Source organism: Astyanax mexicanus, chromosome 1 (assembly GCF_023375975.1).
Source record: "Astyanax mexicanus isolate ESR-SI-001 chromosome 1, AstMex3_surface, whole genome shotgun sequence".
Classification (NCBI taxonomy): domain Eukaryota; kingdom Metazoa; phylum Chordata; class Actinopteri; order Characiformes; family Acestrorhamphidae; genus Astyanax; species Astyanax mexicanus.
Genome location: NC_064408.1, coordinates 128,115,501 through 128,130,438, shown reverse-complemented (window position 1 = coordinate 128,130,438; position 14,938 = coordinate 128,115,501). Strand labels below are relative to the sequence as shown.

Sequence of the window (14,938 nt, the reverse complement as noted above, 5' to 3'; positions counted from 1 at the left end):
ACAGACCTGCTCTAGCTATACATTTACCTCAGCACTGCTATTCTAATCATGCGTTTATCTCAGAAGTGCTGCTGTTCTCATATTTCTACCAAAGCATTGCTATTATGTTCATGCATTTACCTCGACAGACCTGCTCTAGTCATACATTTACCTCGGCACTACTATTCTAATCATGCAAACGTAGGTGAAGATGAACTTACAGGATGTAGTAAAGATGTTTAGTGCACTCAGTCACAAAACTGCAGTGTTAAACTGAAACTATCAGGAATAAATACAGTACAGATTAAAGTGCAACAATTACATCAGGCTTGCTTCAGTCTGAAAATGATCTATTTAGAGTCTTCTTAATGTGAAACCTGGAGCTGAGAAGATTTTAAATTGCTTTTTTAAATTAAGTTTATTGTGCTGTGCCCAGTTGGTCATGAGCGGTGTGTTTTAGCCTAATTATAGGCAGGTTTTACTAGTTTATATTTGCGTTTTTAAAGCCAGTTTTAATGAAACAGTAATTTTAGCATTCAGTAAATTTGTGCAATTTTGTCATCATGCACAAAACTAGTTTTGTAGCTTAGAAAGTTAAGAGCACAGGGTTATCTACTTGTATACATGTCTGTTTAGCAATGTGTGCTACACAAAACAGCTGAATGCATTTACTTGAAGTAGGGCTGTAAGAAAATATCGATATATTTAAAAATAACATTTAAAAATAAGTGAAAAAACAGGCACTGGGTGAAAGTTTGATTAAAACATGATCAATCCCATGAAGATTTACAAATTGTGAAAGCTTTACATCTCAAATCATGACATTTTTGAGCAGCTCAATGTCTTTTGGTAGAAAGAAAATTAATAATAATAATAGCACGTGGCTTTCTCCTAGCATAAATGTGTTATAACAAATAGGTCTGTCACGATTTCATTTTTTGTGGACTATATATCATTCCAGAAATTATTGCGACAAACAATATTATTAAATTCAACTGACAAAATAAAAATAGTATAGAATAACAAAGCAATTATACTCTTTTACATACAACAACATTTTATTTATTATAGTTTAGAAAATATATGTATTTTTCTTAACCTACTGCAGTCCACACTGGTTTTATGGAGTCACAGTTATTCAAGCATGAGTGGAAAATATACTGTTCACTAGGGGTGGGAAATTTGGCCCTAAAATATCTTTTAAATTAAGATATTTCATGGTATTTTTGCGATATCGCCAGTATCGTTATGACAAAACATTGAAAACTTTGAAAACATTTTTTTTTATATTTTTTTCAAGAATACACTACTGCAAGAAAATAAAAATGAAATTAAATTAAAATGAGTAAAATAAATGATACTGGACATATATAATCTCTCTATTAGATATATAATGGAAAATGAGAACAGTGCGATTTTTTTTTTCTTTTGCTTAAAACAATATTGTTTAGGATATTTTAAAATGTTGCTGATATTATTGCGTATGATATGATGTGTCACACCCTTACTGTTCACTGTATTTGAACCAATGTACAAATGAACACAGTAGAAGATGATGAATAACAAGTGAAAGGGGAACTGACAAAAAACGAGAAAACCCACACCTCTGCTGTGAAGTATCTGTATATCTTTCTTCTTCTTATGAATGTAAATAATTTCTTTTGTTGTAATGGCCTGGTGCTGTTATCTGTGAGGCGTGTCCGCGGTGTTCCTCTGATTACGCCGCCGCTCTGTTTGTTTTATTCTGAGAGGTTAGAGCCTCTCCCGCTGTCGGTTCTTCACGCCTCGCTCTACCTCTCCACCTCTTTCCCTTCCTGAGAAAATCCAGTCAGTGGTCAAACAGCCCTCGTATTGTGGGTTTGAGGGGAAATTGATCTGGTTTGATTGTTCTGGTCCCGTCAGTGCACTCCTCCTGCTCTGGAGCTTCAGGTGGAGGTGTTATAATCTCAGCAGGGAGAACTCGCGGTTTGGCGCTGCTGCCGGTGTTTCTGCCGGAGCTGAATAGCCTCATTCTGATTCGGCCTCTCGGGAATTTCTCATAGCAGAACTACAGAATCTTCCCCTCGCCGCTGCCGCCGTCACGCTGCTCTGGAGGCTTGTAGAAGGTCTCACTCTAAACAGTCATCATGGTGAGTTCAAGATTAAGGTCTGTTTAGTGCTTCTAGTGATGCTTCTTTTTAGATTATCTGTTTATACAGCTTATAGTGAGTGTTTGTTTATAGTCACATACTTTGAATATAAAACTAAATAAACTCTATTAAGGACTCTCAGTGGAAGTTAATAACTTTCCCCTTGACTTCAAAACGCACAACAGTACTAGGGCTTAGATTTTCTGCTCAAACACAAGTCTGGTTCCAGGCAGGATTGGGTCGGGCTCAAAAAAAATGGTCTGTGAAGTAGGTGTCTGTTTTTTTAATGGTATTTTTATTTTATATAAAATAAAGGCGTAGGGGTGGGCGATATGGATCTAAAATAATATCACGATATTTCAGGGTATTTTACTTATATATACTTGACAATATATGAAAACAGATAAATAATTAATTAATTTCAGGAATATAGTATAATAGTATAACAGTATAATCATAATGTGGCAAAATAAATAATATAGCATAAAATAATATAATGCAGCAAAAAATATTGCAGAATATTTAGTGCATGCATATAAACTGCAAACTAAAACAATTATACAATAAATACACCTAAAGCTTCACAGTAAATAATAGACTACTTTTAAGACAGAACAGCCCTATTATCACGATATGGATTTTTAATATCATGATATTTCTGTGTCACGATATATTGTATACAATATAATATTGCCCACCCCTAATATGGTGTGATAATCACAAAATAGCAAAGTAACCAATCAAACTACTTTTTTTTCCACAAAAAAAGTTGCACAAGTTGCACAAGTCAGAATGTAATAATCACACAGCTCTGGGGCTCACGCACACATAAGATTGCTATGATGTGTGTAGTTGTTCTTAATAAACATTGTTCTTAAATAACAGGTCTGCACTTCTTCAGTGTTGCAATGATAATTAACAATGAACAGATTTTACTCAGATTTCAAACATCCCGAATAATAATAAAAAAAAACCTCAGTTTTAATGCTGTTCTTACTAAAATAATGTGGGGTTTAAATCAGGGTCTGGCTCTGGCTAATGACAGTTTATGGGTTGAGTCGGGCTGGGGCAGAACGGGTTGGGCTGGATGTCCTAAATATGTTCTTAAAGATGTGTGGCAGGCCTGACCCTATAGCAGGAATGGATGAGAAGAAAAAATATATGATTTTTTTGGGTTTAATACTGTCTGCAATCAAACTAAAGTGAAAGGAACTTTGAGAATTACAGTTTTATCGCTTTCCATGCTGTAGAAACCTTTTCAGATTTGGGGTTGTGCATATAGTTAACTAATGCCTGTAACATTTAAAGATTTAGATTAACATTTATATCACAATCAATTCGGTTAATTTGAATTACAGTTTTAATGTGATTTTCAAAATGGAGTAATCGCGATTTTACATACAGACATTTTATCTTTTTAATCTAAAATATTGGAAAATGCTACTCATTTCTGAAGTGTTTATCCATCTTCTATTGGTTAACGGCGCCTCCCACAGACTAACCCGCGCACATTTTGTAAACATTCCACCAGTGGAATAAAGCATATATAAAGATAAAAGAAAAATCTTACCGCTTCTAAAAACTGCAGCGTCATCGCTCTCCGATAAGGATCTGTGATTAATTGTGAAAAACAATAATAATTTCTCATTCTGTGACATGTTTAGTGCGTTATTTCTTAATTATCAGCACAAACCTGCGTTCTGAAGTATAATTCATCATCTATCAGTGGAAGCATGGGCTTGAAAACAAAGTTTTAAATCATTGATTCAAACCCAAAACGTCTGAACACCAAACTGAGATATATATATATATATATATATATATAAACATTTTTACAGGTAAACTTAGTTTTGAACCATTTCTTTGTCATCTGTTGTAGGGAAAATATCTGAATTAGAGATTTTTATGGCCATAATTGTCCAGCACTAACTCAGATCAAATTTCTTTGCAGTGCAACTTAAAAATAAAATGCTTTGGCGCGCGTCTGGTGCTGGAAATCAGTATACAGTAGTTTTGCACCATTACTGTATTGGTGCAAGGGCCAGTACTGGTGCACATGCACTGCATCACTATATATAAGAAAGAAATAGAGAGCAGCCATATCGTAAGGCAGTCCTACACTTGACTTAAGGCAGCAGTGTGGGGCTATTAATTATTATGTTTCCCTACTTGCATGTTTTACTGCACTTTATTATATATATTTTTTTAAATGTGCAGCTACCAGTAAGTTCAATTCTTTACGGTGCATTATACTTTATTTGGAATACAGAACACTGCATTTAGCAAAAAAAAAAAAACTTATACAGATTGAAATCCTATAAATATGAGAATTTATAGGCATCTTTCTAGTATTTTATTTCGAGTTTACAGTATCGGGACTCCATATCTGAAGAAATGGCATTGTCTGCATGCATCCTTAATATATTGAGAATGTATATCCATTATATTGGGGGGGAAAAACCTTGAACTTGAATAGACATTTTATAAAATTTACTTTATATAAAACAAAACATCAGGTTGAGGTCGGGACTCTGTACAGGCCAGTCATGTTCTTCCACACCAAATTCTCAAACTTACTTATCCATGTTTTTATGGAGCTTGCTTTGTGCACTGATGTTCTGTTTTGCTGGAAAAGAAAGGGAAATTTGTCCCCAAACTGTTTCTGCAAATTTTGTAGCATAAAATAGTCCAAAATCTCTTAAAGAGCATTAAAAGTTCTTTTCACTGGAAGTAAGAGGCTGAGTCCAAATCCTGAAAAACAGCAAAACACTATAATCATAATGATCCCCCCTCAGCCAAACTTTACACTCACCACAATGCAGTCAGACATATACTGTTCTCCTGGCAACCGCCAAACTTGATAATACAGCATGCATGCCTATTTTCCCTATTCATCACTATATATCAATTACTCTCAGTTATAGACTTTAATAGACTGCACTAGTTGTTTTATAGACTGTATGAACTAAAGGGCAGGGCGCTGCATGGACATCAGTATATCAGTATCAGTGGAATTTTCCCACATCGCTCTGCAGGCCGTGTTTATCTCCGGACTGCATGCTGAGAAACGAAGCTACAGAGAGCTGGAGCTCAGCAGGACCTGATACAGGATCTGGAGTGGAACTTTCCTGTTGCTTTTGTACGTTAAAGTGTTTCAGAGGGATGGAGGCAGGGGTGTAAATGTATACTGTAGACTCCCTGCATTTCCTTGTATGTTTTAAATGCATTGTCGTCTTTAAGCCATTCAAATCACAATGGAAATGAGGGTGTGTTTGGAGAAAGATAACTGGGCGTGTTAGTTTTATTAGTTTTACTGGAATCGGCCCAAACAAAATAGCTTTAGAAAGAGTTTAACTCTTATTGTTACTTGGTTTAATAATGAACAGTATATTAATAAAAAGTATACCAAATTTAGATCATGCACCAAGAAGTTCATTGAGTTCATTGTTGGATAGAGACTCTAGTTTAGATCCTGTTGGATCCACTATGCTCTATGCTGCTAAGATTGAGATGGTTTGATGGAGTATGATGGAGGTTCTACAGGTTCTGTATGAATCCTGCAGCACATTTACCCACAGATGTTGTTACAGCTTGGCCTGTAGATCCTGTAGCTCTACACTGTTACCCTACATTCAACGCAACAGGCGCCAATTCATTTTCAATGGCAGGGCGTGATTTGTCCCTGCGACATGCGACAGGCGATGAACGACAAAGCGGCAGAACGACAAGCGACAGAGTCAACTTTTTCTCAACCTTTTATAAAAATTATGACGCGATGAAGCCACATTCTAACCTGATTGGCTTCTAGCATTTTTTCGGACCAATCACAAACAAGGCAATCCGAGGTCCTCAAGCTCCTGCACTCTGAATTTTTGGTTCCTTTCGCTGTTCTTTCTATTGAATGAGGTGGACCCACGTCAATCTGCAGGATGGCTGCATTTCCAGCGAAGGTAAATCACTGAAACAGCCAAGAGTCTAGCAAACTCGTGAGTTATAGCTGGAGAATAAAGTGACCAAGCGATTCCTTTTTTGTGTCTTTTTTTTCTTGTCGCTGGACGACACAAGCGACTCGTCGCGTTCCAGTGTGAACTCAGGGTTAGGTTGAAGTTGAAGCTGCAGAGTCCCAACTGCTCCATAAATGCTGAATTGGTGATCAATCTGAACAGCGGGCAGGAAGAGGAAGTGCGGCAATCTGGTGGAGACGTTTCTGTATTGCTGGGAAACCCTTGCTGTGTGTGGGGGAACATTTATCCTGCTGAAAAATGCTGCTGCTATCAGTTGGAAGTTCTGCATGAAAGGCAGCAACACATGTATCTGCGGGATATTCTGCTCAGATCACTGAGCTGATAATGTTCCTTCTATCACTACTAGGGGTTACCGACTGATGATCTGGGGATTCTCATATACTACAGTCAATCAATTACACCAGCAGTTTTTTAGGGCAATGTATCGCTCCACAGGAAAGGCAGGATTGAAGCTTCATCACGAGACCTCCACACTAAAACCCAATCGTCTTTGGGTCTTAAACTAAACCTGGATTTGTCGCAAAAGACGATACAGTTCTAGTCTGTAACCGTCCAGGTTTCTCGTTCATGACACCACTGCAAGAAAATGTGATTGTGGCTGGATGATGCATGGCGTAGATGGCGGGTTTGTAGAATTTGTCCATCCCACTTCTCTTAGGCCTGATTCTATTTCTAATTTGTTCCCTGACCTCTTGTTTTCAAATGTAACCCTTTCGCTTGGAACAGAGTTACAAGGAAAGGGGTGAAATCCTCCCCCTAATAATTGAGAGAACCCTTGAAGAACCCAGTACAGATATATAGCGTTATAGCAGTGGAGCACTAAAGGTCAGCAACCTAACTGCTACTTGTCAACTTGTTAACAGTAGGGCGTATTGTATTGTGCGTCTTTAGAAAGGGGGCAGGTGGTGCAGCAATGAATCATTATTGCCCATTCCTTAACTCCTCTGTGATGTGGAGCTGAAGTTAGCTTCTATTTGCTTTTTGTTTTATTTAATTAGTATGTTCCACCTTAAGCGCGGTAGCCTCTTCGATATGTTGCACCATTGGAATAGGATGAAATGGGAAAGTTAGCTAGCTAGCTAAGTACTGAGATGAAGTACTAGCACTTTTTTTTAATGCTTGTAATGAAGAAAATGGCTATAAAACATTGACTTAAACTACACATTAAACTCACATTAATATAGAAAGTGGTTATCGTGATTTGTAACAAGGAAAACACTCAAATTTATGGATTTCTTTGGTTACTTGTTCCATACAGTCTTGCCAGAGACTCTCATAGCTCTCAGTTTTGAGTGTTCCTCTAAAAAAAATCTTAGAATGAAGCCCCAACACTTCCCCTAACCTCTAACCTACCCATCCAGCCTAACAAGAATCAGAACACCCTACTCCTAGACATGAGCCCTTGAAACAGAGGGGAATGGCTAAGGAATTAAATGGGTTTTGGGCCATAATACCCTTTAAAATTTGTCAATTGGGTTAAATGTCTTTAAGTTCCTTGTAGAGGCACTACTAACTACTGCTAACTAGTGAACGATCTCTCACCAGGAGGTGCACTACCCAGAAGTAGCTGAGAGCCGGTTTGATCAGTTTACTGTTGGTTCAGGATAGGCCTGTCACAATAACTACATTATCGACTTATCGTTCAATAAATGGACATGATCTCAATCATTTTAATCATCATGATATCATCCATTGTGTTTGCACTGTGGGGGTGGCAACCGTGACCCGGAAGTGCAGAACACTGACACGGGGAGCGAATGAACTCTAAACTTAACATAATTAGGACATTTTTAGGTAATTTAAAGAAACAGAGTTACGAACCTGTGCGGCTCTAGTTGTTTAACTTGAGTGTCGCTTAGGTTTGTGTTGCCTCAGTAAGGTTCTTCATGCCGGTCCAATGCGGGCCAGCTGGTACAGACCGGGGCTGCACTATAACCTACTTTGATTCAAGCTGGGAACTTTTTGGATTCCAAAATTAGGTGCGTAACCAGGAGCGGAAATGCTCATATCTTTAAAAGGGTGTAATTCCTTTGTTATTATATTATGTTATCATTTATATTAGTGCCATTTATTGATCTTAAAATGCCAACAGTTTTATCGTGACGGGCCTAGTTCAGGATTAGCAGATCTTCTCGAATTCCATTAATTTACCACTGTACTGATGTCTTATTAAGAAATGTCTCTCATGTTCTGTTGGAGCTGGGTTTCTGAGAGGACGACCTTGGACACACTGTGGAATTTGTGTCCCAGTTCTGTCCCACAGAACACTCTGCTGAGGTCATGTTCTCTGTGCTGTGTGTTGTAGAGAAGAGACCTTGATAGATAGATACTGAGATTTAACAGCAATAATGAAGCTCCAAAACTCAGGGTTATTCCATCCATTTAAAAAAAGAAATATCTGAACATTCATATTGTTGTTTCTAAAATCCAGCATGATTGGTATTGGTATGAGTGGTATTTGAGTCAGTAAAGCTGTGGAAGGTCTGTATTGGTCTGATGATGAGGGTGATGAAGGTGATGAGGGTGATGAAGGTGATGATGATGATGATGATGATGAGGATTTGGAGGTGTAGGAGATTCATTCACTGATTACAGAGCAGCAGCAGCAGCAGGAGAGCGAGCGGCTGATCCAAGACTGAGCGCCTGCCATCTTTAATTAGGGGGAATCCTCTCAACCACACACACACACACACACACACCTTCTTATGTAAGAAGCTTTCTTTTATCTCTGTCTGTGTGTGTGTGTGTGTGTGTGTGTGTGTGTGTACGGGTGTTGTAAAGTTGTTGAGAGGATCTGTTCTGATGAATGGGTTAGAAACAGGTAGATCTTTTTCTCTTATATAAATCCTTGTGTTTTCTCTCTCTCTGTTTCTGTCATTCTCTCTCTTTCTGTATGTATCGCTCTCTCTTTCTCTCTCTCTCTCTTTCTGTATGTATCGCTCTCTCTTTCTCTCTCTGTATCTCTCTTTCTCTCTCTGAATCTCTCGTTCTCTCTCTGTATCTCTCTTTCTCTCTCACTGTATCTCTTTTTCTCTCTCTCTGTATCTCTCTTTTTCTCCTTCTCTGTATCTCTCTTTCTCTCTCACTGTATCTCTTTTTCTCTCTCTTGTTCTCTCTTTCTCTCTGTATCTCTTTCTCTCTGTGTATCTCTCTTTTTCTCTCCCTGTATCTCTTTCTCTCTCTCTCTTGTTCTCTCTTTCTCTCTCTTTCTCACTTTCTCTCTCTATCTCTTTCTTTCTTTTTTCTTTTGGTTTCTCTCTTTCTTTCTTTCTCTCTTTCTCTCTCTTTTTCTATCTTTCTCTCTCTTTCTGTTATTCTCTCTTTTTCTCTGTCTCTTTCTGTCTGTATCGATCTCTCTTTCTACCTTTTTTTTCTTTCTATTTTTCTCTTTGTTTCTCTCTCTGTCTATTTCTCTTTCTTTTTTTCTTTCTTTCTTTCTTTCTTTCTATTTCTGTCTCTTTGTTTCTCTCTCTCTCTCTCTCTCTCTCCGTGTTCCGGTAACCCACTAACCCTGTCTGTTTCTGAGATTAGGAATTGTACCAGTTTGTTGTGGAGTACCTCATGATTCTATCTTAGGGTGTATTAAGTTTTGTGAATTGTAATAGTTATGAAGGCAAACTGTACGCCCAAACCAACCCTGCAGGTGTTCTGTTTGTGGTGAGAATTTGATCCAAACTTGATCTGAATCGACTATTTAATATACTCCTCATAGTTAAACGGCTGTTCAGGTGCAGTTTAACCTGATTTATTATACAGCTAATAATTACTACAGCTATTCACTTGCGTCTCATCTGCTGCTGCTCCATGCTAAATTTTTTAAATGCTGAAAACCGAGTGTGCAACGGAACTTCGTTTACTACGACATGCTGTTGAAAAACACAGTTTTTGAAAGATCAGCAGCTCATTTTTTACATTAATTATTGAAGCAGCTTTACACTGTACAGATAGCTCTTCCAGGGGCGCACTTTGGTGCGTTTTAGGTTTGTGCCTGTGTGAAAACAAACCAAACCGAGGAGGAAACACTCGAAATAAACTCATCAACTGCTTTAAACCAGAAAAAAAACAATCTTAGTGATTAGCAAGTTCGCCTCCAAGCGCTGGGGTCTGGGGTTCAAGTCTCTATCTGGGTGGAGCTTCCATGTTCTTCCCATGTCTGTGTGGGTAAAATTGGGTATTCTAAATAAGGCAGAAAATTGAATACCCTGGTGGTGTAAGTACTCTATGGTGGACCAACTCTTCAATGTCCAATGCAGTCTTCCTGGTGGACGGTTGTTTCCGGTTGAGAGTACGCTGTGCTCGATTAGCTGCCACTTCTCACCGGTGTGTTGAATGTATTTGTAAGCGTCCTTGAGTGGCAGTAAGGTGCTGTATAAGTGTAATCGTAAGTAATTAAGTAAGTAAGTAAAGTGTGAAAACACCCCTAGAGAAAGAACCAATCACAATCTCTAGCTTGGCCAAGAAAGGGAGTTTAACTGAACGATCGCAGCTCTCTTTTCTGATGTTCTTCAGAAATGTTAGCTAGCACGGTTTTTTGTTTTGTATTTGCTCAGTATGGAAGTTAGCATGCAGGAATGAGATCAGACACATCCAACAACTTTAAAAATAACTTTGCATTTCTTGTTCCTAATTTAGCGACACAGCAAATAGAAAAGTAAACCCAGTCTAACAGGTTCAGACTTTGTGAAACGGTAGTGATTTAGCAGGAAGCCTCCTGAACTGAAGATGATCTGAAGAAATATGTAACAGGGTTGATGTTCTTGTAGTATTAGAGCACTTTTCTTACTTCTTACTTTCCTAAAGGTCACGTAATACCATTACTGTCAGAATGTACCGCCTCCTTCTCTGCTAAACTATTAGATTTGTCTCCAGATCTGGGCTGATGTCTCCATTGTTCTGCGATTACAGCAGGAGAACTTTCCCATCAGAAACCTCCCCTCAGCTCCAGGCCTTTCTGTAATGGAGCTGCTTTTTGTTCTGGATAAACTGTAAGAATAATGTGATTAAGGTAGAGTTTCAGTCTGATTCACGCTCTGTATTAATGCTTCCTGCTACAGCTGCGTCAGAAAGCTTACATGTCTCAGTGTTTTGTGCGTGACGGACAGGATTTCTACCAGTTTTACTGGTTGCATTTCTGTTTTTGTAGTTTACTGTGAAAGGGGACAAGTTAGAACAGGTCTATGAGATGTGCAAAACATGCTCATGAAGTTCTTTCTCACTAGGGCTGCAACTAATGATTATTTTGGTAATCGACTAATTTGATGATACATTTTTTTTCGATTCGTAGATTAGTCAACGATTATTTCTGCCATGTCCTCAATCTCTAAAAACGATAGAAACAGCGCAACATTATATTTAAAAGGCATTTAAATGTCTAGATTTTGTTTTAATGTGGAAAGTACTACATTTAGTAAGTAAATATGTAATATTTGTAATATATGTTGTGTTTGGGCACTTTTGGAAACACACATTTTAATAAAATTTACCCATCTCCCATTGCGCCTCTGTCCCCAGCACCTTGTGTAAAGCAGTAGGGGTGAAACGATTACTCGAGTAAATCGAGTTACTCGATTTAAAAAATTGATTGAGGAATTTTCTGTGCCTCGAGTAATCGTTTATTTAATTGAAAAACTCAGAGCGCAGAATTTTGCAGTGACTTTTAATGTGACAACGCGCTTAGCGTTACATCACCCGCGCACAGGAAGCAGGAAGTGGAGGCGACAGAGGAGTTTTTTTGTTGAGAAGCGGGAATAGAGCAACAACTTCAAGAAAAAAGGGCAATAATAATTATGGAGCATTTAAGAAGGAGAATCCATCTCTGCTGTTCAGAAGCTAAGATGCACAACATAAAGCAAATCTTTATGCCTTTTTTATTGATTAATGCTCTGTAGATTTGATATTAAAAGAAATCGTTGTTGAAAATAATTTAACTTAATTTATTAAAGTACTAATTATTAAATTTGTATTGTACTCGATTAATCGAATCGATTTTGCAGTAGAGTACTCGATTACTAAAATAATCAATAGCTGCAGCCCTATAATGCAGTATTGTTACAAATTAACGATTAGTCGACAATGAAATTTGTAGTTGACAAATTTAAATAATCGCCATTGTTGATTATATGGACGATTATTAATCGTTGCAGCCCTATTTCTCACATGAAGATAAAAACCTCTCCAGCTCTATCCTAACCAGTTTCAGCCCCTTTCATAATGAGCCGTTTAAGGGCTCTGACACTTTTACCACGGGACACGTTAGTGTTTGCTTGTGCTATATAGCGAAATAGGAACAACCTAGTCTATGCTTAACTGTGATAGAATCACAAAACTCCTTCAACTTCTGATTTGCCCCATACAGTAGGTACAGATTCCTCCCTTAGAAGAAGTCTACTGGCTAATCCTGCTCTGTAGGGGTGGGAATCTTTTACTATCTCACGATTCGATTCGATTCCGATTTTGGGGGCCACGATTCGATTCAAAATCGATTTTTGATTCAAAACGATTTGATTTATAAAAATTTATTGAAAACTTATTGAAAAAAAAGCCTCCAAAATATACACTGGTCCTGGAGAAGGTAATGTGTTACAAAAACAATAAAATGTGCAGGAATGTGGGTCTTCAGTGACAGAGGAATCACTGGGATATCACAATGACGTTAATGAACAATAAATAAATAATAAATAACACTGCTTTATTATAAGGCTACTAGCGGTGGTGTGTAGGTGACGCTGCTGGGCTGATGTGATGATAGCACTGGAGCGCTAAAGTTCAGGAGCAGCTGCTGATTAACTAGTTAATTTTAGGCCGTTGTATTTCTTCAGAAAGGGGGCAGGAGGTGGAGAAATTAATTCATATGGTCCATTCCTTAATTCCTCTGTGATGGGGAGCTGAAATTAGCTCTGATTAGCTTATTGTTATTTTTCCGTTCCGCCTTAAATGCTGCAGCCCGCTGCCACCTGTAGCGTTATTTAAGGTGGAACTGGAAAGTTAGCTAGTTAGCTAGCTAACAGTTACTGAAACTAACTACTAGCGATCTTTTTTATGCTTGTTATGAAGCATTCTGCCATAAAACATTAAAACTACACGTTAATCTAAGGTAATATAGTGCTTGTTCTGCCATCTTACCGGTGATTCTCATACACCTACGCTCTGTGTGGGTCTGACGGTAAGTTCAAACTGCAGCGGCCACGGTCGCTTTGGGCAGTGGGAGGCGGAGCGAAAAACGCTTCGTGCCGCTGCAGTGTGAATTTACCGTGAGGGGTAGGGCCAAGGGAAGAAATGGGATTGGACCTTAGAATCGATTTTGGGACATTTTAAATCGATTCTGAATCGTAGTAAATGAGAATCAAGATTCTTATGTGAATCGATTTTTTGGCACACCTCTACTGCTCTGTACTGTCTGAGCATCTCAACCAGCAGACCGAAATGGCCAAAGTTCCTTCAACTGATCAAGTGGGCGGGGCTCTGGTAGGGTCTGGTAGGTTCTATGCAGGTTTCCTTATTTTGACGTCAATTTATTGAAAATTAAACTATTATATTATGTATAGCATTGTTTTTATATGTGATTTTCTTACTGTGCATTGCAGCCAGGGCATGGCCAGTTGAGTACTTTTCTAGATACATTTATTTCACGACAGCCAATTGGAACAGAGGTCATTTGTTTATTTGTAAGGAATTACTTGCAAAAGAGTTATAATGAATATTTACAAACCCAGTTTCCAGTTGAACTAATCACTTTTCTATGATTAAACTTGAAAAATTATCTTTATCGTTTTTAACCATTTGCTTGTTCCAGATTACTCATTGCCTATCTGAATATTTGATTAAGTGAGCAAATATTTATTTTAGATATAGGCCTGTCACGATATATTTACATTATTGAAATATTTTACAAAATAATGACATGGCCTCAATATTGCTAAAGAAGAATAAGGACAGCACCATGCCTAATGCTGGGCAATTTTTTACGATGAATTGTGTTAATTCAAATTACAGTTTTAATGTTATTTTCAAAATAATGTATTAATCACGATTTTACCTAGAGACATTTAATCTTTTTATTCTAAAATATCTAAAAACGCTGCTCATTTCTGAAGTGTTTATCCGTCTTACCTTGGTTACCGGCAATAACAGTATTCTTGGCGATATAATAAAACATAACAACTCAACAACAAACAAACAACAAATCAAGAAAATACTACAGCAGTATAATAGATATGAAAATTGTATATAGTGTAAATATTTAAATATTATATACATTTCTATTTTGTTAACAGTAACTTACCAAGACCCTACATATTATGTAGAAAAAGTTACAAAAATGTACCACATATTTAGTTCATGCTATAAAATGCACACAAACTATTAAAAGTAAATAACAGCAAAACAAAAACAAAATACTGTCTTGAAAAATATCACTTTTTTTTTTTTTTACATTAGAAACACTTGCAATATGGTAAAATATTGGTCAAACCATATTGCTCACCTCTACCTCAGAAGGAACAATGAAACAGTCTATGAGTACATGTTTCAATACATTTGCACATACATTGTAAACATATATATTTTAGAAAACCTACATTAATCCCTGCCATGGTATCAACCATGCTTTATTTGAACTTACTTGAAGTGTCTTATCTATACCCGGAAAAGAGTGTCTTTAAAATTGCAAAATTTTGAGTGTAGATATCAATAAATAAAAAAAATATATACACACTAGGGCTGCACGATATTGGACAAATTTTTTTATTGCAAATGTTCTTTTTTTTTTTTTTTTGTTCTTCGACGATATATATCATGATATCAAAC

The 14,938-nt window shown here is 37.3% G+C and overlaps 1 protein-coding gene across 3 annotated transcripts in view; it reads left to right on the top strand.

The window, feature by feature from the left end:
- Positions 1 to 14,938, top strand: part of LOC125784867 (calcium-transporting ATPase type 2C member 1-like) — a 69,024-nt gene that overhangs the window by 14,183 nt on the left and 39,903 nt on the right. Inside the window, exon 1 of one of the 3 annotated variants that reach the window (XM_049468879.1) lies at positions 1,927 to 2,108. The exons of the other annotated variants lie outside the window; for them this stretch is intronic. Within the exon in view, the coding sequence (XP_049324836.1) occupies positions 2,106 to 2,108 (3 nt within the window). The 5' untranslated portion in view covers positions 1,927 to 2,105. Of the gene's footprint in view, positions 1 to 1,926; positions 2,109 to 14,938 lie in introns of those variants that run through there. 3 annotated transcript variants of the gene reach the window in all.